At 44.4% G+C, this 25555-nt stretch overlaps 2 protein-coding genes across 2 annotated transcripts; both read right to left on the bottom strand.

Annotated features, from left to right (window-relative positions):
• Nucleotides 1-21480: 21480 nt before the first annotated feature.
• On the bottom strand, nt 21481-22776 carry LOC131246984 (uncharacterized). Its single transcript, XM_058247434.1, has 3 exons — nt 22413-22776; nt 22033-22319; nt 21481-21603 (listed from the first exon to the last, which is right to left on the bottom strand). The coding sequence occupies exons 1-3, from the start codon at nt 22774-22776 to the stop codon at nt 21481-21483; spliced, it is 774 nt and encodes a 257-aa protein (XP_058103417.1).
• A 276-nt stretch (nt 22777-23052) lies between these two features.
• LOC131246985 (uncharacterized) lies at nt 23053-24267 on the bottom strand. The gene is made up of 2 exons (XM_058247435.1): nt 23980-24267; nt 23053-23796 (listed from the first exon to the last, which is right to left on the bottom strand). The coding sequence occupies exons 1-2, from the start codon at nt 24265-24267 to the stop codon at nt 23053-23055; spliced, it is 1032 nt and encodes a 343-aa protein (XP_058103418.1).
• Nucleotides 24268-25555: the final 1288 nt, after the last annotated feature.

Genomic DNA, 25555 nt, shown 5'->3' on the forward strand with positions numbered 1-25555 from the left:
ATCCCAAAAATGCGCTCATTCATCACTCAGGTGCGCCAACCCATAAATTTATAGTTAAAACCTCTAAATTCACTTGGTATGGCCCACCATAGTCTAGAAATAATGTTATTTTTGGGCAGTTCTTTCATCCTGATGAGAAACATTGGATGAATGGATTGGATGGAATACAAAAACCATAGTCTACTCTACACGAAACAAATGGTAAGCATTCCATCACAACTCATCCCCACATTGCGACTTACCCGAGTTTTCGATTTTCATAAATTTTAAATTTCAACGGTTAAAATGAAGTACATTATCGATGGACGGGTTAGATCTTATGAAATATTCACCCACATGGCTCTCAGTTAGCGAAAGTAACCCTCGTTTTTGCTAACGAGAGGTACGCTAGTGCGGCGCTGATCATTCGGCCATCGTTGCTACGAGATCTTCGGCCGATTCGTCGGGTACTCGTTTTGTAACTTGTACACCTGGGGATGTGGCCCTTGGACGTTTCTGTCGTCCATTTCCTTGAGATGATCCATTCTACTGCTAGCTATTCTTCACCGACCGACGTGGTGGATGTTGCAAAAATATTGATTTTATATAAATATATATTAAAATAAAAAAAAATAATATAATATATAAAAAAGGTTTGAAAAATAATTTTTAGTTGGTTTTTAAGAATAGTCTCACATGGTAAAGGGAAGAGACGATCTTGTGGTTTAAATGAAAACAGTGGAGTATTATAATATTTGCTTCCCGAGTCCAAGGACTATGGACCTTGCGTACGCACTGGAACACCTGCGCGCTCGGGTACGGGTACGGGCTTGGTGCGAGGGTGTGGGCATGTGAGGCAGTGTGGCTGTAGAGGCGTGGGTATGTGAGAGTCCTCCAGTATATATAGAGAGGCTGAAAAGAGCCGTTGCAGCAAAAACTGTAATAACTGCGCCATTAGTGCAGGGTTCAGCTATAACTGCTGCATGGATAGCTTAACATCTAGAAAACAGTCAGCTGCTATCTCATAACAGTCAGCATACAGCAGCTTAATGGCCCATGCACAACAGTTAGAAAATGGCCATAAAATGGCTAGTTTTCTCCAACAGCTAAAAAACGGTCATGATATTTATTTCCCTGGACCATAACCCCCAGCCACCATAGCCTATAAAAGGAGGGCCTGGATGGGTTTCCAATCCATCTCTCAACCCACTCCAGCAGACCTATACGAACTGAGACATTTCCCTACTCCTCTCTTATACTCCAATGATACCAGCAAGACAGCAAGGATTGAACCTTTGCTTGAAAAACAGACCAACGGTGTGGTCTAGAACGGTTCAACCGAACCAGTGGCTGAAGAACTGACCAGTGCAGTAGTCTAAATTAAATATTCTTCTTCTCTTTTTTCTTCTGAGATTTTTCTTTTGTATTTCTGCCAGATTGTGTAATAGATTTCCATTTGGTAAGCCTTCGTGTTTGCTGAATGCAGACCCACACCAGGCTCGTCGTATCTTATAAGTAGTTTGCCTGTAACCAATCAGCATACTCAATTTACTTGAGTAGGGGCAAATAACACTTTTAAGGACAACGTTCTAAACGTGCTTCTGCCTGTCCTTATTGAAGCTAATTTTTTAATTTTCGGTTTCCACATTATACAGAAATAATATTAATCTGTATAATTTCTAACAATCTTAAAGCGTTATTTAATGGATGCCGACAGTGTTTCATCCATCAAGTTGATGAATCAGGACTTGATACGTCTTGATCGGTTTGATGGAACCAATTTTACGAGATGTCAAGACAAGCTTAAATTTCTTCTGATGGCGCTAAAGATTTACAACATATTAGATCCAAATCTGCAAGCACAACCTAAAACATCCGACACAGACACACCTGAACAGGTGGCTGCCCGCGCCAAACGAGCTGAAAACGAACTCTTGTGTCGAAGACATATTTTGAACGCGCTCTCTGACTGCTTGTACGATCTGTACTAACAGACGTCATCAGCAAAGGAGATCTGGGCCGCTCTGGAGTTCAAATATAAGGCTGAAGAATAAGATACCAACAAGCTTCTCATCGCCAAGTATTTTGACTTCAACATGGTAAATAACAAACCGCTGCTGCCCTAAATCCAAGAACTGCAGCTAATAGTAAACAAAATCAAAGTCATTAAAATTGATCTTCCTGAATCATTCTAAGTCGGGGCTATAATCGTTAAATTGCCATCGATGTGGAAAGACTATAGAAAGAAGTTGTTGCATAAAACTGAGGACTACACACTGGAACAAATCCAGAAACACTTCAGAATTGAGGAAGAATCCTGTAACCGCGATAGAAAGAGTGATAATGGGAATGCCTCATCTAAGGTACATGCAGTAGAGAATACTAATAACAAGAATCCTGAGAAGGACGATTCCCTAAAACCCAATAAAGAAAAATTCAAGAAAAACGCTCAAAAGAAGAACGAAAAGTTCAAAGGCATATGGCATATTTGTGGAAAAACCGGGCACTATGCTTGAGTATGCCGATATCGCAAATCTAAAAAAGAGACAAGTGCAGTAGAAGAAGGCGATATTGTAGTTATGATCATTGAGGTGAATACCATCCAAGGTAAAGTTCCAGGTTTGTATATGATACTGCCGCTACAGTACATGTATGCTACGATAAATCAACCTTCAAAACCTATGAGGAATTGACTAATGGTCAAGAAATCCAAATGGGTAATGAAGCCCGATGGAAGGTCATCGACAAAGGATCTGTCGAATTGATATTCACTTCTGGGAAGAAAGTGATTCTGACTAATGTAATGCATGTCTCAGACATGAGGCGAAACTTAGTTTATAGGAATCTTCTGAGAAAACCAGGTATAAGGGTGGTGTATGAGTCAGGTAAACTGATTCTGTCAAAGAATGTGAATTTTGTCAGAAAGGGATATGCTTGTAACGGAATGGTTAAGTTTTCTCTGAATGAAAGTAGCACTTCTGCGTATATGGTTGAGTTCGCTGGACTATGGCATGATAGACTAGCCCATATAGGGTATAGTACCTTGAAGTTCATGGCTAAAAATGGTTTAATATCATACACAGATAATGAAACCGATAAATGTGAAGTGTACATACAATCCAAAATAACGAAGAAACTTTTTCCAAGTGTTGAAAGATCATCTCAAGTATTGGATCTTGTACAAAGTGATATCTGTGAGTTAAACGACATTCTTACTCGTGGAGGTAAACAGTATTTCATAACTTTTATAGATGATTGCTTTAAATATGCGTATGTTTATCTATTAAAGAGTAAAGATGAAGCATTGAACATGTTTAAAATATATAAAGTATAAGTAGAGAATCAACTAAATAAGAAAATAAAAATTCTCCGTAGCAATAGAGGAGGAGAATACTTTTCAAATGAATTCGATAACTTCTGTGACGAACATGGACTAATACATCAATGTACTGCGCCATACACACCTCAACAAAACAGAATATCTGAAAGGAAGAATAAAATATTAGTAGAGATGGTCAACTCAATGCTGATAAGAGTAAAGTTGTCATTAAGTCTATGGGGTGAGGCACTGCTTGCAGCGTGCTATATTTTAAATAGAATTCCATCTAAAAAAATATAAAATATCTCCATATGAAACATGAAGAGGTAGAAAACCTAACATAGGATATCTAAAAGTGTGGGGGTGTCTTGTATACTACAGAACTCTTGATCCAAAAAGAATTAAGTTAGGACCAAGAGCTATTAAGTACGTCTTCGTAGGGAATGCACAAAATAGTAAAGCTTATAAACTTCTAGACATAGAGTCTAATACAATAATATAATCAAGAGACGTTGAATTTTTTGAGAACTCACTGTCCTTGGAGTCAAAGGATAATGAAATCCAAACTCCTAATAGAGAATCAGATAGCACAGCTCCACAGATAGTGGAAGCTCTTATTGAACCTCGTAGGAGTTAAAGGACCAGAATAGAGAAGAGGCTAGGAGATGACTACATAGACTCACAACGCATCATTTTCATCTTATAGAAGGAGATAGAGAAAATGAATACCTATAGTGATGACTATAGAAGATCCTAAAACATATAAAGAGGTTGTATCCTCTAGAGACTCAGCTTTCTGAAAAGAAGCTATAAGCAATGAAATGGAATCTATAGTGTCAAATCAAACATGAGAACAAGTAAACTTACCTCCAGGTTCTAGACCTATAGGTTGTAAGTGGGTATTTAGGAAGAAATATCACACTGATGGGACTATCCAAACTTTTAAAGCTTGACTAGTAGCTAAGGGTTTTAGACAAAAAGAAGGGACGGATTACTTTGACACATACTCTCCAGTAGTTAGGATAACATCTATTAGGATATTATTTGCACTAGCTTCCATACATCATCTTCACATCCACCAAATGGATGTAAAGACTGCATTCCTGAATGGTGACCTCAATGAGGAGGTATACATGGAACAACCTGAATGTTTCGTTCTACCAGAAAATGAAAACAAAGTTTGTAAATTAGTCAAATCTTTGTATGGATTAAAACAAGCACCAAACACAGTGGCATGAGAAGTTTGATTCCAAGATACTATCTCATGGTTTCATGCATAATGTAGTTAACAAATGTATATATTTTAAAGTAGATGGTAGTTGTATTGTTATTATTTGTCTATATGTTGAGGACATGTTAATAATAAGTAATAAAATGGAAGGTGTGACTGAAATAAAGAGGTTTCTATCTTCCGTATTCAAAATGAAGGATCTTGGACAAGTTGATACCATCCTATGTATCAAAGTTAAAAAATATTATGGGGGTTATGCTTTGTGTCAATCTCATTATATTGAGAAGATACTAAACAAGTTTAACCATCTAAATATAAAGGAAGCAAAAACCCCATTTGATCCAAGTATCAAGCTAAAAGAAAATATCTGAAGAACAGTTGCACAATTAGAATATGCGAGTGCTATAGGGAGTCTTATGTATGCTATGCAATGCACTAGACCTGATATCAAATATGCTGTGAGTAAACTTAACAGGTTTACTAGTAACTCTAGTACTGAACATTGGAATGCAATCAGTAGAGTCCTTGGTTACTTAAAGGCAACCAAAGACTTATGACTATTTTATTTAGAGTTTCTTGCCGTGTTGGAAGGATATACCGATGCGAGATAGATATCGAGTGCAGGGGACAACGAGTTTACTACAGGGTGGGTATTCACCCCAGGAGGTGTAACTTTATATTGGGGATTCAAGAAACAAACTTGCATAACGCACTCAACTATGGAGTCTGAATTCATAGCCCTGGCTATAACAGACAAAGAGGCTGAGTGGCTAAGGGATCTTCTATTAGAAATTCCTTTGTGTAAAGCCTATATCAGCTGTGTCACTACATTGTGATAGTAAAGCCACATTAACTAGAGCGTATAGCGGCACTTATAACAGTAAGTATAGACATATCAGTCTTCAACATGATTATGTCAGATAATTGATTCGATATGAAATCATTGTTATTTCCTATGTGAAATCAAGCAATAACCTGATAGACCCTTTTACTAAACCTCTACTGAGAAAGGAAGTAAAGGCTACATCTAAAGGGATGGGGTTGAAACTCTTCAACTAAAGTTCCATCAGTGATGGTAACCAAACCTAAAGTCAGAAAATCTTTAATTTTGGGTTTAATGGATAAGAGCAAGTCACTGATATGTGGAAAGTTTTTAGCACTAAATTATAAAATCTCATCCATAATAGATAAGTGTTGAGCATTACAAAAGAGGGTTGAGTCTTAGAACTCTTAATGAAATCCAGTCTATAGGATAAGTGTCTTATAATAACGGAGACACTGAAAGGATTTCACCTATATGAACGTAGAGATGGTGCCGTCTCTTATGAGAGTTAGGATTTTTCTCTCGGGATCGTTCACGAAATAGGATAAGTACATGGCTATTAATTGTGCTGAGCAAAATTCTAGAAACTCTAACAAACACATAGGGAATATGTGTGTAGTTTCTCTAACTTGTTATCTAGGAATAACTGGTCCAACGCTACGACTACCAGTCATTTCAATAGAATTTTGAGATACTTACACTAAGAAAAGATTAAAATTGAAAGATATCTTTCTTTATGCATATAAGCTGATTATTTTGGCAGAAATGTTTTATTGAGAAAATATATTTTTATAAAAAATTAAGTAGGGGATTGTTGCAAAAATATTGATTTTATATAAATATATATTAAAATAAAAAATTATAATATAATATGGATTTTTAAGAATAGTCCCACATGGGAAAGGGAAGAGAAGATTTTGTGATTTAAATGAAAACAGTGGAGTATTATAATATTTGCTTACCTAGTCTAAGGACTATGGACTTTGCGTGTTCCAGTGCGTAGCACTGGAGCACTTGTGCGCGCGCGCTCGCGCTCGGGCTCGGGCATGGGCATGAGCATGGGCTCGGTCTTGGGCTCGGGTTCGGTGCAAGGGCGTGGGCATGTGAGGTAGTGTGGCTGTAGAGACGCTAGTAGCATACTTCGCACATAGTATCGTGTCATAGAGGGTCACTCCTTCGCGAATCAGAGAGAGACGTGTGCGAGTTGCAGTGCAACTAAGTGGCTAAGGGGGATGGCTGGCTAAAGGGGAGACTAGAGGACTGAATGAGAGTCCTCCAGTATATATAGAGAGAGGCTGAAGAGAGCTGTTGAAGCAAAAACTGTAACAACTGTGCCATTAGTGCAAGGTCCAGCTGTAACTGCTGCATGGCTAGCGCAACAGGTAGAAAATGGCTAGCTGCTGTCTCACAACAGTCAACATGCAACAACTTAATGGCCCATGTACAACAGTCAGAAAACGACCATAAAATAGTTAGTTTTCTCCAATAGCTAGAAAACGGTCATGGGATTTATTTCCCTGGACCATAACTGTAACATCCTAGATTTTCACGGTTTTGGATTTCCAAAAATCCATCAATTTTTTTTTTCTAATTTTATTTAATTAACCTAAATATTACTTAATAACTATTGGCACTCAATGTTAGTGTATACAGGGGTGGTACCAGTAAAGAGCCGTACCAGTTCGATTAATTAGCCATAGGAAGCCAATGAATCCGCCCGATCACTTGAACATCAGGTGTAGTGTAACGTCCCGCCCAACCAGAATAGTGTCCTGGGGCGTCCACGTAGAATTTGCAACAGGACCGTTCATTTAAGCCACTCATAGTGAGGTATCACAAATAAATTAGACCAAGATTAGCCCAATTGAATAGGTTAGACGGGTCCTGATAGAACCTGGTGCGGGCCTCCAAGCCAGATGACCTTAACACCTAGCGACAGCCTGTGAAGGCTATACCGCGATACGGGAAGGTCAGAAAATTATAAAAATTTAGGGGAGCATAGATCTCACTGGGCTTGGGGACCATCGCGGACCACGGATCCAGTGGACACCCAGAAGTGGAATCTGGCACTTGCCAGATGCGCCCCACCAATGCCAGAATTGGAATCTGACACGGGTAAATAAAATTGAGATTTCAGGCATTTCAGCTGTCGGATTTCTTTCAACTTTATGATAAAGGTCTAATGTATTTTTCTACGCCCGCTCATAAAATCTGGGTCCCGATCATGGTACGGTGACCGTTGATCACAAATCAGACCCGTGCGACCAAACTCCATATCCGATCATCCCCAAATTTTGCATGGCCCCTTCATCGGGACATGGAACACTTATCCTATAAGTTTTATGGCCAAAGGGCTACCAGAACTGGCCCGATTTTTCAAACAATCTCTAAACCGCTCGTTGGTGGACCACTAGTTCCAAACTATAGAATAATGTCTATCTTACTGGGCTTGACGCCCCTCGCGAGAGTCAGACCGGGGTACTGTCCAGAACCGCTCAAATTGAGCCGAAGGACCAGTGCATGAGAAGTGCAAATACCCTAAAGGAAGGAGTTGGAACTTAAGTGAATTAAGTCATCCACTCTTATGCAAAGTTGAGGATTTCGGACCGTCGGTTTGTGACCAAACTTTACCCATGGAGTAAGGATATTTTCCTGCTCATATCCGTATAACCGCGGCCCCGATCGATTACCGGTGACCGTTGAACAGACTTCTAATCATATTCGTCGAACGGAGCATCCAAATGGCGGGCTGATCATATCCATGCGTAGATCATCATTAGGGCCAACTATCCAACGGTGGGTGCCGACTCTTATGCCCTGTAGTGGCCCCCAAATGGTAGAAACACACTCCCCTAGGGCTAGTATAGTGAAAACCCATCCCTTAGTGCCATTTACACCAAACCTGACACTATATAAAGGCCTTATTTGGGGCACCCCCTCCCCCATACAAATTTACCCTAGGGAACAAAGGGAGAGAGGAGAGAAAAAGGAGAAGGAAGAGAGGAAGAAGAGAGTGAAGGTGGACCGTAGGCAAGGTGGGACCCAAGGGAGTTCAATCTTGCACCTCCCTACCTCTTCTTCAAGGAAGAACCCTCCACCACAACCACACATTCGCTCCGTTGATCGTCTAGGTAAAAGCCCTCATCCCTTTTCTTGAAAACCTTGAGTTGAGGAAGGATTTGCTTGAAACTCTAACATGCGAATGGTTGCTTTAGGGATTCTGGCCGTCTGACCCCAAAAGCCCTCATTCCTAGGTCGTTTTTCAAGCCTCCAACGATCCATAGGTGCAGATTATTATCCTTAGGTGGCCTAACACCAATTATAGTTGGAGTTTAATGATTTTGTTTGTTTGGTATGTTGTATGGAAGAATCTAGAGGAACCTAGGGATGATACGTTGTTGGAATTGTATGAATTGCATGTTTATTTCTCTTTGATGTTAATCTTATCTCTCTCATGATCTAGTGAATAGATGATTACATGCTCAAATTCAGTTAATTTCTTTTTCTCATATGTGTTGCTTCATATTGTGTATGATTCATTTGCTCTTATGTATTTGACCCCTTGAGGTGTAGGAAGTGCTTAACTTCCTCACCAACCCACACTACATACATACACCTCATTCATGATATTAATAGTTTGCTTGCTAGAGAAATTTGAATTGTATGTTGAGCAACATGAGAACATGATGTTGAATATGCTTGATGTTACATTGGTAGTTGGCATGCTATGAATCACTATTCCTACCCTTGGGTTGGTCAGGAACATGAGGAGAGCGAAGGTGGTTCCGTTAGTAGGACCACCTTGAGGCTAAACCCATGGGTTTGGGTGAGTGTGTGTGGGCGGCAGTAGTTAGACTACATGGGTCGCTTGTACCCGATATCGTTCTGCCACGTACTTGCCTGAGCTCGTGTGGTTTAGTCCACTGACTGACCTACCTGGTTTGTTAACTTTGTTTGCTCACATATGTATGGAAACTGAAATACCCTACCACCGTTGTAGCCCATCGATAATGAATTGAATATCGATCCAGTCTCATGAGCCGGGCATGGTGGAATGAGATACTGTGTCCGAGCTGTCGGCCTACGCTGGGGTGACGCGCCTCCCCGTAGTGACCGCGAGCGATCCCACATTCAGCACCCCCCATTTGCTTGAAGTCGGGGAAGGGAGAAACCAGACGGGGTTAAGGATCGCGGGGTCTCAGCCTCACACATTGGGGGGCCTTGGCCTCGCAACTAGTTTAGGGCATTTGATATGTGGGGTGTATCAGATTCTCAAATCTACTGGATGAATGGACTTAACTAAGAACCCGATTAACATCATCATTGCACGGCATTAGCTAGGTTGGCGACTCGGCAGTCGAGGTCGCTCTGAGGGAGTGTTGACATATGCGATCGTTAGACGGAGTCGCTCGAGGAAGAGTTGTGGTGAGGGTATACATCATATCATCCACCATGCATGTGCATTAATAAGATTAGTTAGGTATTTGTGAATGATTATTTTTCATTAAATTCATATTATAACTGATGCTTGTTGCAACTTAAGACTAATAACACCCACTGAGTTGATCACTCACTCCCACTCTGGGACGGTGTTTTAAAACACCAACCAGACCCGCTCGTAGATGCAGGAGATACAGATTACGTGAAGCCTGGTGATGCGAGTCTCGAGGAGGAGGATGAGTTCCCTTACTTCCGGTTGATGAGCGGGACCCCGTCGGATCAGTAGATGGGTCGTTGGATCGCCGAGCAGCGGCTTAGCTTTATTCTTTTGGACATGCCATTCTTTTTGTGATTTTGTTGGGCGTCACCTTGTGCGCCCGTTTGTATTCTTTTGGACATGTATATATAGGTATAGTTGATTTTCTTCCATTTCAGTAGACTTGTGTGGTTGTGCTTCATGTTCTAGTAAATTCCAGAATGCGCATTTAGACTGGATTAATCGCATATTAATGAAAACTGGTTATAAATGACCTCGGGAACTCGGGAGTCGAGCGTATGCACGACCCCCGATTTCTAGGGAGTTACAATAACCCCCAGCCACCATAGCCTATAAAAGGAGGGCCTGGATGAGTTTCCAATCCATCTCTCAACCCACTTTAGTAGACCCATACGAACTGAGACAGCTCACTACTCCTCTCCTATACTCCAGTGATTCCAGCAAAACAGCAAGGGTTGAACCTTTGCTTGAAGAACAGACCAACGGTGTGGTCTAGAACGGTTCAACTGAATCAGTGGCCGAAGAATTGACCAGTACAGTGGTCTAAATTAAATATTCTTCTTCTTTTTTTTTCTTCTGGAATTTTTCTTTTATATTTCTGCCAGATTGTGTAATAGAGTTCTATTTCGTGGGCCTTTGTGTTTGCTGAACGCAGACCCACACCAGGCTTGTCGTATCCTAGAAGTGGTTTGCCTGTAACCTATCAGCATACTCAATTCACTTGAGTAGGGGCAAATAACACTTTAAGGACAGCGTCTCAGACGTGCTTCAGCCTGTCCTTATTCAAGCTAATTTTTTATTTTCGGTTTTCACATTATACAAAAATAATGTTAATCTATATAATTTCTAACATTGGATGTGTTGAATCCTATTCGTTAAAAATGTGGGCCACACAGTGAAGATCAAATAGTATGATAATAAGGCTGATTGTAGCTAAAGCAGAATCAAACGTTTAATATTAGTGGAAAGTCGATGGTATCAGTACGTGTAAGGGTTTGTGTGTGTACTTCTAGTACACGGATCAGTTACTATCCCAACTGAGAACAGGGGTCCATCGTGATTTACATGCTTATCAACACGGTCTATCCATTTTTCCTTGTCATTGTAAAATAACAATCCAAAAATGAGGCAGATCAAAGGGTCAAATGGATCACATCATTAGAAGCCGCAGTGATAATGACTCCATTCATTGAAACCTTTATAAGGCCCACCATGATGTTTATTTTCCATCCAACCTGTTCACAAGGTTACATAGATGGAAAACACAAATATCAGCTTGATCCAACACTTATGTAGCTTCCAAGAAGTTTTTAACAGTGGGTGTTTAATCCCCACTGTGTGGTCCATTTGAGCCATGATAACGAAAAATGATATGATGTGTTTGATCTACTTCATTGTGAAAATTATATCTTAAAATGATAACGAAAAATGGATGGACGGTGTTAATTAAGCCATAGATAACGATGGGGCCCTCGGAACTCCGGCCTGTTCCGAGTCCGGACAGGTAGAGGTAGTACGTAGGATGCTGATTGGGTATTACTAGGGGTGCACATCGAACCGGTAGAACCATGTAATTGGACCGGAACCGTTAGATCGGTCCGGTTTTAGGGTGCTAACGGTCCGGTTCCGCTTCCAAAATTTCGAGAACCGTTGGATACGGATTGGTTCCGGTTTAGGGCCCTGTAGAACCGAACCGTTGATTCGAACCTTTAGTTTAAAACAAAAAAAACCTAAATATATAATCTCTCTCACTCGACTACTGCTGCCCCTGCCCTCTCTCTCGCCTAATGCCGCCCTTGCCTCTCTCTCTCTCTCCATTCCTTTCAAGACATGAATATCTCCTCTCACCTTGTCAGTATCTAATTCGCGTCCATGCCGAGCTCGGGTGGGCGAGGGTAGTAACCAATCCCGCCGCATGAAACCCTAATAAATAAGGGTAACAAGGTCTATGCAGCCTTGTGCTCGTCCGAGCATATCGCTCTCTCTCTCTCTCTCTCTCTCTCTCTCTCTCTCACGCACGCACACTCACAGATGGGAAGAGCTCCATGTTGCCCTAAGGAGGGATTGCATAAGGGTCCATGGACTGTAAAAGAAGACGCACTGCTAACCAAGTATATTAAGGAAAATGGAGAAGGGCATTGGAGATCTTTGCCCAAGAAGCAGGTGTGATTTCCTTCACCCACCTCCATATTTTCATCGTATCTTCCTTCTTTACTTTCTCAAGGTGGCTCCGATAGTTTTTTTTTTTTAAAATGCAAAACTCTCTCTCTCTCTCTCTCTCTCTCTCTCTCTCTTTGTATCTTCCTACCCAATCCCTAACTAGCAGGGTGGTTGGATTAGACCAGACCCACTTGGCTCACCCTGCATCGAGTTGAGCCCAAAACTCGACACAGACCCTAACTCAACTCGCCTTCACCTCAGAACCGGACCAAACCGACCCGTGTGCACCCCTAGGTATTACCCAGCCGGAAGCGGATTGGCTGGTGTACCTCACACCAATTATATAGTTGTTGTATTGACGTCAGCAAGTTTTCTGGGTCTGTACACATGGTATGTGTTATATCTAAACCGTCTATCCATTTGGTGAGCTCATCTTAAGGCTTGAGACGAAAAATAAGGCAGATCTAATTATCAAGTGGACCACACTACAAAAAAAAAAAAAAGAAGAAGGGGGAATTGAACGTCTACCATTGAAACCCTTCTCGGGGTCATAGAAGTTTTGGATCAATATGAAATTTGTTTTCCTCTTCATTAAGGTATTTTTGACCTTATGAACAGAATGGATGGAAAATAAATGTAATGGTGGGCCCTATAAATTTTTTAATAGTTAAAATCATTATCTCGGCTACTATTTATGGTGTGGTCCAGATGATCTTTAGATATGATTTGTTATTTCGATAATGCTCTAAAATCAACTCTAAAATAGATGAATGATGTAGATATAATAAATACATCACAGTGGGGCCCATAAAACTTTGATCTCCTTTGAACCGTTTGTACAACTCGGAGCTCGAGGAGCGTCAGTGCTTGCACGACACGTACCTACAGCAGCTATATAGCTGGTGTGTGGTGCACCAGCCAATCTGATTCCTACCCAGCCAGGGTCTGAGGGACCACTGTGGTGTGTTAGTTTTATCCACACCGTCCATCCATTTTTCCATATCATTTCAGGGTACAGGCTCAAAAATGTGGCACATCAAAGGTTAATTAGGCCATATGATAGGAAAAGGTTCAAATCGGATTGCCTACTGAGTTACTCGGTACGCTAGCATACTGTGTAAACTCAGTTGGGCACACCTTGAATGTATGTGGTCTATCCACGTGGTCCATCTGTTTTTTCCATCTAATTCAAGGGTTGAACCTAAAATTGAAGCATATCCAAAGATCAAGTGGATCATACCACAGGAAAACAGTGGGGATAATGATTTCCGCAGTTGAAACCTTGCTAGGCGTGTTTTTTCCATCTAATTCAAGGGTTGAACCTAAAATTGAAGCATATCCAAAGATCAAGTGGATCATACCACAGGAAAACAGTGGGGATAATGATTTCCGCAGTTGAAACCTTGCTAGGCCACTGATGTTTATTTGTCATTCAACCTGTTCATAAGATCATACACACATGGATGAACGAAAACACAAATATAAGCTTGATCCAAAACTCATGTGGTTCCTGAGAAATTTTCAACAGTAGAAGTTCAATTCAACTGTTTCTTGCGGTGTGGTCCATTTTAACATTATATATGCTTTATCTTTGGGTTCAACCCCTAAAATTATCTAAGAAAATGGATAGACGGAGAGGATAAAATACATAAATCTCACAGAGTTTACTCAGTACGCTGAGCCTAGTGAGTTACTCGCTAGGCAATCCGCTTCCCAAACAGTTGGGATGCATGTGGCCCACCATTAGTTTGTGTAGAGAGGAAAGTGATTTTTATAGGCCATCTAATCCATTCATCCAATGTGCCTCATCAGGATGAAAAAATTACATAAAAATACATTTTTCCAAATCACAAATGTGCCACATCACATGAATTTAGAGGTTTTTAACTATAATTTTATGGAGTGGCCCACCTGAGTTTTGAATCAGCCCGGTTTTTTAGATGAAGGCTAAATGAGGGGTCATGCACCGGATGGACGGGGTAGATTGCATGAAAGGTATGTGCTTTCAACTACGTTGGAGAAAGTGACCCCGGCAGGTACCTGCGCGAGGTAAGCAAGCACCTTCCAAATATCCAAGCTACTAAAAGATGTCATTGAAACGGAAATATCAGAGCTAATCTTACGAGTGAAGACTGAAGTTGTGATTTGCGGCTCGTGTGTGAAAATTTGGGACCCTATCCTGCGATCCAGGCCATCCATTAGATGGTGTGCACAGTTTTCTAAAAATCAAGGAAATCCACTAATAAGTTGGGCCACGATTCTACACAGAACACAGTACACCACTTGTCATCTTACTCCTAACCATCCTTCGCGCGTTGGTCATGACTCTATACAGATACTCAACCGTCTCGGCAACCCATATTAATCCCATGTTTATATGTAAGTTGGACGAACCTATTTTCTTTTACACTGGCGTGGTTCACACGATCCTCACATGGATAATAATGATCTATATCCGTCCACAACCCATAAGAAGATATGGCTCATGTTGATGATAAAATCTTGATCATCCTCCACTCCTTGTGATGCTCCTCGGACGGACCCTGGTCCTACACAAAGGGTGAGCAATGGAGACCCTGGCTAGGCCGGGGACCCTCCGATGCCTAAGTAAGGTCAAGGGAATCGGGGTCTAAGTTGAAAGGTAGAGGGAGAGTGCAAGATCTTGCGTCCCTGTAGCAATGAGATCTTATTGTATTTATACCTGTCGGATGGTCTAAGTCCATTAATCTTGGCACGATTCACTCAATTAGTAAGATTTTCTGATCGTGGGGATATCGTACGCAATTCAAGAATCGTGTAGCATATTATGCGCATCATGCGTATCTGTGAGCGAAGTAACCGGCCATGTCCACTTATGGTAGTTTCTAAGCTTAGCACATGGAACACCTATCTCCGGATCCGGCCTTAGCGGTTCTTCTAGCAGATAGGGCCTTAATCGGGGTGATTACAAGCCTTCGCTGATCAGTGGCCGCATTTACAATCCGAGCCGAGCCGATGGACTTGGCATCTTGCCAATTGGATGTTCTGAAGGACTTTTTCATGAGGTCCGAGGCGAAGCGTCAAACCTATTTTATTGAGTTGGGATTCCTCTTGTTTTGGTCTCAGATCGTCTCGAGCCGAACCGACCGTCAGTCTCAGGACCGAAGCGACTTTGCGACTCATCGGCGAATCTTTCAGTTGCGGTCACCACATAGGGTAGTTGTCTGTCCGATTGGGTCAGCAAGACGTCGACCCTCAGAATTATAAAGGGCTCGGATCTTCCCATAACAGAAGCCCTCTACTCTTCGAGGTCGGTTACAGACTCGGAGAGTAAGCATTTGGAAGATCAACCGCCTCGTCTGCTGAACCTTCCATGCGTGTCAATATTATCCTGATTTCAAAATTTTGAAGCGACGTGCCCTCAGGGTTTCCTGCCCACAGGCCAATATTTAGTGGTCGCGTGGCGACGGTTAAGATTTCGAATCATCGTCCGCCTATGTCATATTGACACGTATACCCTGATCAGTGTTTCGGACGAAGCTTTCATTGCTTGAGCGTCATTTCGTTTATCCAGAGCATGCTGCTTGATGTCAGAGGCATACTGCTCGACAGAGCTTGGGCCAATAGTGTGCGGCCACGTAAGCTCCGAAGTCGGCTCGCGATAATTCGGCTGCGGCCATCATTTCTTGTCATTAATGTAGAGATTTGGCAAGGTCTATATAAGCCTCCTTTGGAGACCTCTGTTTTACTTCTGCGCTTTATGCTTGAGTTGTTACCGAAGGAGGCGATTTTCAGCGAGGGCGATTCCGACTGGTTAAGGTTTTCTGACAGGCGATTCCGACTGATCAGGCATTTTCGGCAAAAGCGATTCCCGGTGATTGTCCGGTGAGTCTCCTTCCTTGTGCTTCTTTGCGTACCTTTCCTTTAAGATGTCGTCCGACCTGGAGACCGTTCGAGATTATGATGACGATTTCGAGTCGGGGAGTTCTGATAATAGGAGAGGGGCATCTGAAGGTCCTTATGAAGCTGTACCCCTATTCCCTTCGCCTCGAAGACAGAAAGAAGCAGGGGCTCGGACTCAAAGGGTTGTTAAGAAGACTACTCGAGCCCCCCGGGTTACAACTACCGAGGCCACAAGGATGCCAGCAAGTGGACGGGCCTTGGAGGTAGTCCTAGGAGGTTCCGTGCTCTCTGAGTCTTAAATGGAATGGATCCGCTCGAAGTTTCAGATCTCCGACTCCATCCAGATAAGAGCCCCAGGGCCCCTCAACACCGCTGGTGCGCCTACTGAGGGAGAGGTTGCCATTTTCTTGTGCGCTACAATGCGAGCTCTGACTTCCTCTACATCCCTTCATTCGAGCCGTGACCGCCTACCTCGGCTTATCTCCCGGGCAATTCACCCCCAATGCTTCGAGGGTGCTAATTTCTTCTTATATTATTTGGCGTCAAGTCGGGAACCCGGAGCTGACCCCTGAGGAGTTGATAAGTTTGTACCTGGTCAAGCACGACAGTCAAGAACCATGGTACTACTTCGCGACCCGAGGCAGCAAGGGGTCGGGGCTCATGATGAATCTTCCGTCCTCCAATAAGGACTGGAAGAATAAATGATTCTGGGCTGCGGGCGAATGGAAGGCACCAGTGACTGAGCTCAGAACCTTGACAACACGGGTCCCCACCCAATTTTCAAAACCAGGTCGGACCAATTATTCCCTCCTTTCTTCACTCTTCTTTATTATGTTGGTTAGACTGAAGCTATATTTATCTTTGTAGATTTTCCAAGGGGCACACCTCTCCTTGATTCGGCCCAGAAGAATCGCATAGCTAAGGCCAGGGCACGATCGGGAGAGCTCCTTTCCTGGTCGAACCTGATCACTGCCACCAACCTTCATTGGTGCGGGCTGTGCAAGTCCCAACCTCTTCCAACGTCTTTCAGTAAGTTTTTTTTTTACAGGGATTGAACTCTTAGACTTGATTATTTGACCCATCACTTTTGACAGGTATGGCCGAGGCATCTGGTTCTCGGAGGAGGAAAGCCGCTCCGACGACTGAAGAAATGTTGAGATCCGGGCCCCGGGCGAAGACCACCGCTCGAAAGAGGCAGGCCATTCCTCCCTCTGGCCCCGCTCCCATTTTTGCAGCTCCGGCTGCTGCTCCAATTCTTGCTGCGATACTAGTCGCAACGTCTGCTGGGCCCCAAGTTCCAGCAATCATTGTTCCGATTCCAGCGATTATATCTCCTTCCCTTCCCCCTCCACCTACTGCAGCCCCCCTGCCGTGGAGGTTCCTCTTCCAGCCCCCGAGCTTTGTATTGCTGTCCCTTCTTCCTCCGAGCGAGAGGAGGCTATCCGAATAGCTGACAACATGCTTTCTCCTCCCGATGACGGGAATGATCTCAGGGCTGAAGTCTAAGTCTCGGCAGGTAGTTGGACCGGAGCTGAGGAAGCCATGGGCTCGGCCCAGGTGGGGACGAGCGGTGGAAGGTTTGAATCAGGCTACCACCTGTCTTGCCTGACGCCTTGGGCTGCCAAACATGCCACAAAGGAGGATATAACCCGCCTTCTCAATAGATCAGATAGCTCCTTTTTGAATGACATGGCTTCCGTTTTTTACACATATTTTTTGTTGCCTTTCTGCTTCTTAGTTTTCATTTCTTTCACACTCGTATGTTTATTTCTCTGTTTTCATTCAGTTTGTCCCAAAGCTCCTTTCGGTTCGGGAGAGGGCGCAGGAGTTGGAAAAGAGAGAGGCCGAGGCGGAGGCCCTCAAGATCGAAGTGAGGATCTTGCGGGATGAAGCCAATTTCCTCCTACTTGAGCAGGGTGAGCTGCGTCGGCAGCTTGAGGAAGGGAAGGCTAGAGAGCGGGATGGACAGGCTAGAGAGCTCCAGCTGCAAGGGGTCGTGAGTGATCTCGAGGCCCGTTGCGATGTGGCGGCGGCTGAGCTGGCACGAGCTAAGGCTCATGTGGATTCATTGGCTAAGGAGATTACTCGACTAGGCGAAGTCCTAGATCAGACTAGAGCTTAAGCGATAGAAGAGCGGAGCCGAGCTGTCTCCCAAGCAATGGAGGCCCAATGGGCCGAGGATGAGGCCTCCCTGGCTAAAGCAGTAGCCACGGCAGTAGATGCCTTCAAGACCTCAAAGGAAAGGGACGCCGAAGCTACCAAGTTTTACAACTGTGGTTTCGATGCTTGTATTGAGGCGGTCCAGGATTTGTACCCGGACCTCAACCTCGAACCATTGTTGTCTGAAGACACCGGAGAGGTACCTGCTGAAGATGTCCGCCCGGACCAAGCCCCCGACTCCCAAGCACCTCCGATTGTATAATCTTTAGTATTTTTTTCGTGGACTTGAAACTTTTTCCCGTGTATGGATTTTTTTTGGATGATGATAATTTAACTATTTGGAAAGGGCGTTCGGATGATGACTGTTGTTTGTTAATTGCCGAACTAATTCGCCGACAGGTCAGTTTACTTCTGGGCATGACCGGCCCTTTGACGGGTCAGCCCCTTCTAATGCCATCTCGTAGAATTTTTAAGCCTTTATGGCATGATCATTGGAGTCCAAACGCCTAGGGATTTGGGTCATCTTTTGGCTTTTCCCTTGACTTAAGAGGGGATGCCTTGTCGAGTTTTCGTGAGATTACGCTAACCCCTTCTCTAGGGGATCAGCTCGTTGAGTCTGTCTCTGCATGTGAGAGGTAATTTTTCCTTAGTCTGATTAAGTAGGGAGGAAACAGTGAATTTCATTAAGAGCCTTAAGGGCTAGTCGCTCGGAGGTATACACTTGTTGAGAGCCTTAAAGGCTTGTCGCTTAGAAGCGCATATTTATTGAGGGCCTTAAAGGTTATCTTGTCACGGGTAGTAAATCTTTAGATGCTCGGCATTCCAGGGGTGGGGGAGCGAACGGCCCTCGAGATCTTCTAAGTAGTAAGAACCTGGTTTGGTCGATCAGACAACACGGTAAGGCCCTTCTCAGTTAGGCCTGAGTGCTCCATCTCCCGGCTCAACGGTGTTCTAGAACACCCGGCGAAGGACCAAGTCCCCCGGACGGAACCGTTTGGTCTTGACTTTTGAATTGTAGAATCGTGCAACTTGTTGATGACGAGCTCGGAGCCTTGAGATATCTCTAATTTCTTCGAGCAAATCCAGATTAGCCGCGATCTGTTCGGAGTTCTGATTTTCATGATAATCTTAACCCGAGCCGTAGGGAGACTGATTTCGACTGACACCATCGCCTCTGAGCCGTAAGAGAGTGAGAATGGAGTTTCTCCTGTTGAGGACTGAGCCGTGGTCCTGTAGGCCCAGAGAACGAATGGAAGTTCCTCGGCCCAGTTGCCTTTCGCTTTCTCCAACTTCGTCTTGAGATGATGCTTGATAACTTTATTAACTACTTCCACCTGTCCATTAGACTAGGGATGTCGAGGAGAAGAGTATGCATTTGTGATGCCGAGTCCTTGACACATGCTTCGAAATTTGTCGTTGTCAAACTGCCGGCCATTGTTTGATACGATGGTACGTGGAATTCTGAACCGGCAGATAATATTTTTTTAGACAAAGTTAATCACCTTTTGTTCTGTGATCTTGGCGACAGGCTCGGCCTCGGCCCACTTGGTGAAGTAGTCGACAGCAATGATAGTGAACTTGACTTGTCCTTTCCTTATGGGCAAAGGGCCGATGATGTCGACTCCCCACTGGGCGAATGGCCAGGGACTGCTCATGAGAGTCATTTCTTCTGCGGGTTGTCTTGGCACGGCCGCAAAACACTGGCATTTGTCACATTTCTGAACATAGTCTTTAGTGTCCTCTTTGATGGTCGGCCAAAAATATCCTTGTCGGAGTATTTTCAGAGCCAAGGCTCAGCTGCCAAAATGGTTCCCGCAGATTCCTTCATGAACCTCTCGAATGACATATTCAGCCTCATCGGGCCGGAGACACCTGAGGTAGGGCTGAGAATGCCCTTTTTTGTATAGGATACCATCCAGGATGGTATATTGAGCTGCTCAGACTCTCAGTCGCCTGACTTCCAACTTATCTGAGGGGACTTCACCAGTCGTGAGGTGGTTGAAGATCGGGTCCATCCAGCTCGGATTGGCATGACTCAGATTAACCTCCTTTTTCTCAGTCTTATCGATGCTTGGGTGCTTTATGAATTCAACATTGATGACTCCTGGGATCTTCCCTTCCGCGGCCGAGGTGAGCCGTGCTAGGGCGTCGGCCCATGAATTTTCCGCTCTCGGAATTTGACGGACAGTGCAACTCCAAAATCTTTCGATCAATTTCTTCACCTCGTCAAGATAAGCGATCATCCTTGTTTCCTTAGCTTCATACTCGGTAGAAATGTGGTTTACCACCAACTGAGAGTTACATCGGACCTAAAGAGATTGAACACCCAGACTCGTTGCCGGCCTGAGTCCGGCTAGCAAAGCTTCGTATTCAGCCACATTGTTTAAGGACTTGAATCCGAGCCTGATCGCATATTAGATAATTGTGGAATCAGGCGCGATCAGGACGATTCCGGCGCCGACTCCTTTGATGTTGGACGACCCATCCACATAGAGGACCCATCCTGGGTCTGATACCTCCTTTTGGTCTCTTGGAGGGACATGTGGACTTATTTCAACCTCCGCATTGATCTCTCCCATGCTCGGAGTGGTGAATTCAGTAATGAAGTCGGCCATCGCTTAGCCCTTGATTGCTGTCTTCGGACGAAACTGGATGTCGAACTCACCAAGTTTGATAGCCCACTTGGTCATCCGACCTGACACCTTGGGCCTCTGAAGAACTTGTTTGAGAGGGTAGTCTGTCAACACAACTATGGAATGAGCTTGGAAATATGGACGTAACCTCCGAGCTGAAACAATGAGGCTGAGCGCCAGCTTTTCTAGGGGTAAATATCTTGTTTCTGCAGGTACCATAGCCTTGCTCACATAATATACAGGGTGTTGCTTGCCCCAACCTCCCTTATCAGGGCCGAGCTAACGGCCGAGGCCGAGACTGCGAGGTAGAGGAACAGTGGTTCACCTTCTTCAGGTTTGGATAGCAAGGGGGGTGATCCCAGATACTGCTTCAGTTGTTCGAAGACTTGTTCGCACTCCAATGTCTACTCTGCCTTCTTATTATCCCTCAACTGTTGGAAGAAGGGGAGACATTTATCTGTAGCTCTAGATATGAAGCGTCTGAGCGCCGCGACTCACCCTGTGAGGCATTGTATTTCCTTTAGAGTCTGAGGTGAACTCATGTTGAGGAGTGCCTTGATCTTATCAGGGTTCGCCTCAATGCCTCTCTGACTGACTTGAAACCCAAAGAATTTTTCTGCCGACTCCGAAAGCGCACTTCGTGGGATTCAGCTTCATCTGGTATTCTCGGAGGACGGCAGACATTTCTCTGAGATCCATCTGGTGATCGGTACCAACATATCATCAACATACACTTCCATTGTGCGCCCGATTTGTTTGGAGAACATTTGATTGACCAGTTTTGATACGTGGCCCCAACATTTTTCAGGCCAAATGGCATGACCCAGTAACAGTAGAGTCCCTTGTTTGTGACAAAGGTAGTTTTCTTCTTGTCTGGGGGATGCATCGCAATCTGGTTATACTCGGAGTATAATCCAGAAAAGAGAGTAATTCGTGACCGGCCGTGTTGTCCACTAGCTGATCGATCCGAGGCAATGAGAAACTATCTTTCGGACAAGCTTTGTTCAGATCTGAGTAATCCATGCAGACTCGCCACTTCCTGTTGGCTTTCTTCATAAGGACCACATTCGTGATCCAGTCGGGATAATGTACTTCTTCTATAAATTTGGCGTCGAGCAGAACAGATACCTCGTTAGCTATTGCTTCATATCGTTCGGCTTCGAACGACCTTCTCTTCTGCTTGACAGGTCTATGATTCGGATCCATGTTCAGCCTGTACACTATGACATCCGGAGAAATTCCGGACATATCTTGGTGGGACCATGCGAAGACATCCCTATGTTGTCGTAGGAAGGCTAGTATTCCGAGCCATTGTTCAGAGCTCAACGCTGTCTCGAGTTGAACGGTTCTGCTCGGATCGGCTTCATCAAGCGGTACGTTCACTAGGTCTTTCACGAACAAGCCTTCCGCAGGCCCTTTGGGGTCCAGGATATTGATAGTGAGTGCTTGTTTAATTGAATATTTCTTTACTGCTATTGCATAACATCTCCGAGCTTCTCGCTAATCGCCTCGGAGGTAGCCTATTCCGCCCTTGGCGGAGAATTTCATTATGAGATGATACGTGGAGACGACTGCTCTCATCGCGTTGAGAGAAGGTCTTCTTAGAATGACGTTATGTACTGATGGTACGTTGACAACTAGGAAGTCTACCATAAGTGTGACTTGATGTTGTCCTTCTTCTGCAGTCATTGGGAGGGAGATGACTCCTTCAGAGATCACTCTTTCCTCGGCAAAGTCGTGCAGTGGGGTCTTTACAGGCCTAAGATGAGACCTCAAAATCTCCATTCTTTCAAAGGCTTTAGAATAAATCACGTCGGCCGAGCTCCCGGTGTCAACCAAGATGCGGTATACCTTACGGTTCGCTATGGTCATAGTAACCACTAAGGCATCGTCGTGTGGATGCTGGATTCCGCGTGCGTCTTCTTCCGTGAAGGTTAGAGTGCATGGGCTGATACGGAGTTCTTTGCTGGGTCGCTTGGTTAAATGAACGTAATGTTCCAGGTTAGGCTTCCGGGAATGGGCTTTCCGGGCCCTATTTGAGTCTCCTCCACCAGACGAACCTCTGAAGATAGTGCGAATTTTAGCGGGCTCTTCCGTGATATTTTTTGGCCGCTCTCGCTCTCTTCCTTCTTTTCGAGCGACTTTTCCCTATTTGGTGTATCGACGCAGGTGTCCCTTCCGAATAAGGGCTTCAATCTCAGCCTTGAGATCCACACAATCGGCCGTATTATGACCATGATCTTGGTGGAATCGACAGTACTTACGCTTGTCTCGGTGATTCGGGTTGGCCCTCATACAAATAGGCCAATTTAGCAGTTTTTCTCCCCGGATGTCTAATAGAATCTGCTCAGCAGACGTGTTAAGGGGGGTGTAGGAACGGAATTTTCCTTCCGGCCTTCTATTCAGACGACTATCGCGAGGGGCGCGGTCGTCGGTCCCCTTACTGGACGGCTGGGCTTCCCCATTTCTAGGCCTCTTCCCTTTATCATTTATCTCTAACACTTGGACATTTTTACGGGCATTGGAGAATTCTTCCACGTTGGTGTATTTTTGAGCTCGAGCGACTAGTTCAGCCAGCGTCTTCGGAGAGTTCTTTCCAATGGAGAAAGTGAATTTCCCTTCCCATAGCCCGCTGAACATAACAGCGAGCGCTATTTTGTCATTGTAATCTTCTATCACCAGTGCTTCCTCGTTAAAACGGGCGATGTAGTCTTTCAATGACTCCTTCGACTCTTGTTTGATAGCGAATAGATAGGTATTGGGCTTTCGACTTCTCTTACCACTTATGAATTGGGTAAGGAATAGTTGGCTCAACTCCGCGAAGGAACTGATGGAATTTGGTTTGAGCTGCCGGTACCAATTCCGAGCGGAACCTGTAAGCGTGATCGAGAACTTCCAGCACATCATGACGTCTATCGCTGTTTGGATCTGCATCTATGAGCGATAGGCTTCCACATGCTCGGATGGGTCTTCAGATCCAGAATATTGGATGACAGGAGATATACCGAACCTCTGAGGCATCAACTCGCTCATGATTTTCGAGGTGAAGGGAGGCTCGGTCTCTTCCATCATTGCCTGAACGGCGGTAGGGACTGACGCCGACTGTTGTTTCTTTTCCAGGGTTAAGAATTTGTCGTTGAGCTCTGCGAATCGTTTCTCCCACGGGTCATTGTTTTCTGCTATAATTTCTTGGGTGTTTTCTGTCTTCGGAGTTCTCCTTCCTCTCCTCTGTTCTAGCCGATGGCGGAAATCCGTCGGCGCCAGGGATGAAGTGACTGAAGCGTTGGTTGGAGCTCGAGTGACATCATTCCGAGCTGAGTCTCGGATTTGGGTCGGAAGAGGATTCTGCCCTGAAATCGGCATCTGAGGTGCTAAGGTGCTTCGGGTCTCATACTTCCCGGCACAGAGTGAGTTTCCACGACCAAATCGACTGCTTTAAGAACAGGATTCTCCTGAGCTGGGTGCGGTTGTGGCTCCTATTGTTGCTTCATCCTATTCACCTCGTCACGTAGGGCTTGTATCTCACCCTATATGACGCGATATTTACTTGCCCGATTGCGAGAACGCTGGGACGGCCCCGGGGCTAATTCTGCATGAAATAGTGAGGATGAACGAGTTTGCTCATTCGGTTCCGGTTTGGCAGCTACCGCTTTCTTCTTGCCTCTAGCCATTATCTTTGAGAATAAGAACCTGACCTTTTGTATTAGCTTCCTACAGACGGCGCCAAAAATGTTGATGACAAAATCTGGATCACCCTCCACTCCTTGCAATGCTCCTCGGATGGACCCTGGTCCTATACAAAGGGTGAGCAATGGAGACCCTGGCTAGGCCGGGGGACCCTCCGATGCCTAAGTAAGGTCAAGGGAATCGGGATCTAAGTTGAAAGGTAGTGGGAGAGTGCAAGATCTTGCATCCCTGTAGCAATGAGATCTTATTGTATTTATACCTGTCGAATGGTCTAAGTCCGTTAATCTCGGCACGATTCATTCAATCAGTGGGATTTTCGGATCGTGGGGATATCGTACGCAATTCAAGGATCGTGTAGCATATTATGCGCATCATGCGTATCTGCGAGTGAAGTAACCGGCTATGTCCACTTATAGTAGTTTCTAAGCTTAGCACATGGAGCACCTATCTTCGGATCCGGCCTTGGCTCGGTTCTTCTAGCAGATAGGGCCTCAATTGAGGTGATTACAAGCCTTTGCTGATCAGTGGCCGTATTTACAATCCGAGCCGAGCCGATGGACTTGGCCTCTTGCCAATCGGACGTTCTGAAGGACTTTTTCATGAGGTCCGAGGTGAAGCGTCAAACCTATTTTATCGAGTTGGGATTCCTCCTGTTTTGGTCTCAGATCGTCTCGAGCTGAATCGACCATTAGTCTCAGGACCGAAGTGACTTTGCGACTCATTGACGAATCCTTCAGTTGCAGTCACCACATAGGGTAGTTGTCTGTCCGATCGGGTCAGCAAGACATCGGCCCTCGAAATTATAAAGGGCTCGGATCTTCCCATAACAACTCACATTAACCTAATTTTTGAAACTAAACTTAGAGGCTCGTGATAGCGGAGTATGTTGCTCTAAATATCTATGTAAAATGAGGTTTTTGCATTCGCAGTGAGGGGTGGGGAGTCTGACCAGGTGGAGAATATA

Source organism: Magnolia sinica, chromosome 5, assembly GCF_029962835.1.
Source record: "Magnolia sinica isolate HGM2019 chromosome 5, MsV1, whole genome shotgun sequence".
NCBI classification, from domain to species: Eukaryota; Viridiplantae; Streptophyta; class Magnoliopsida; order Magnoliales; family Magnoliaceae; genus Magnolia; species Magnolia sinica.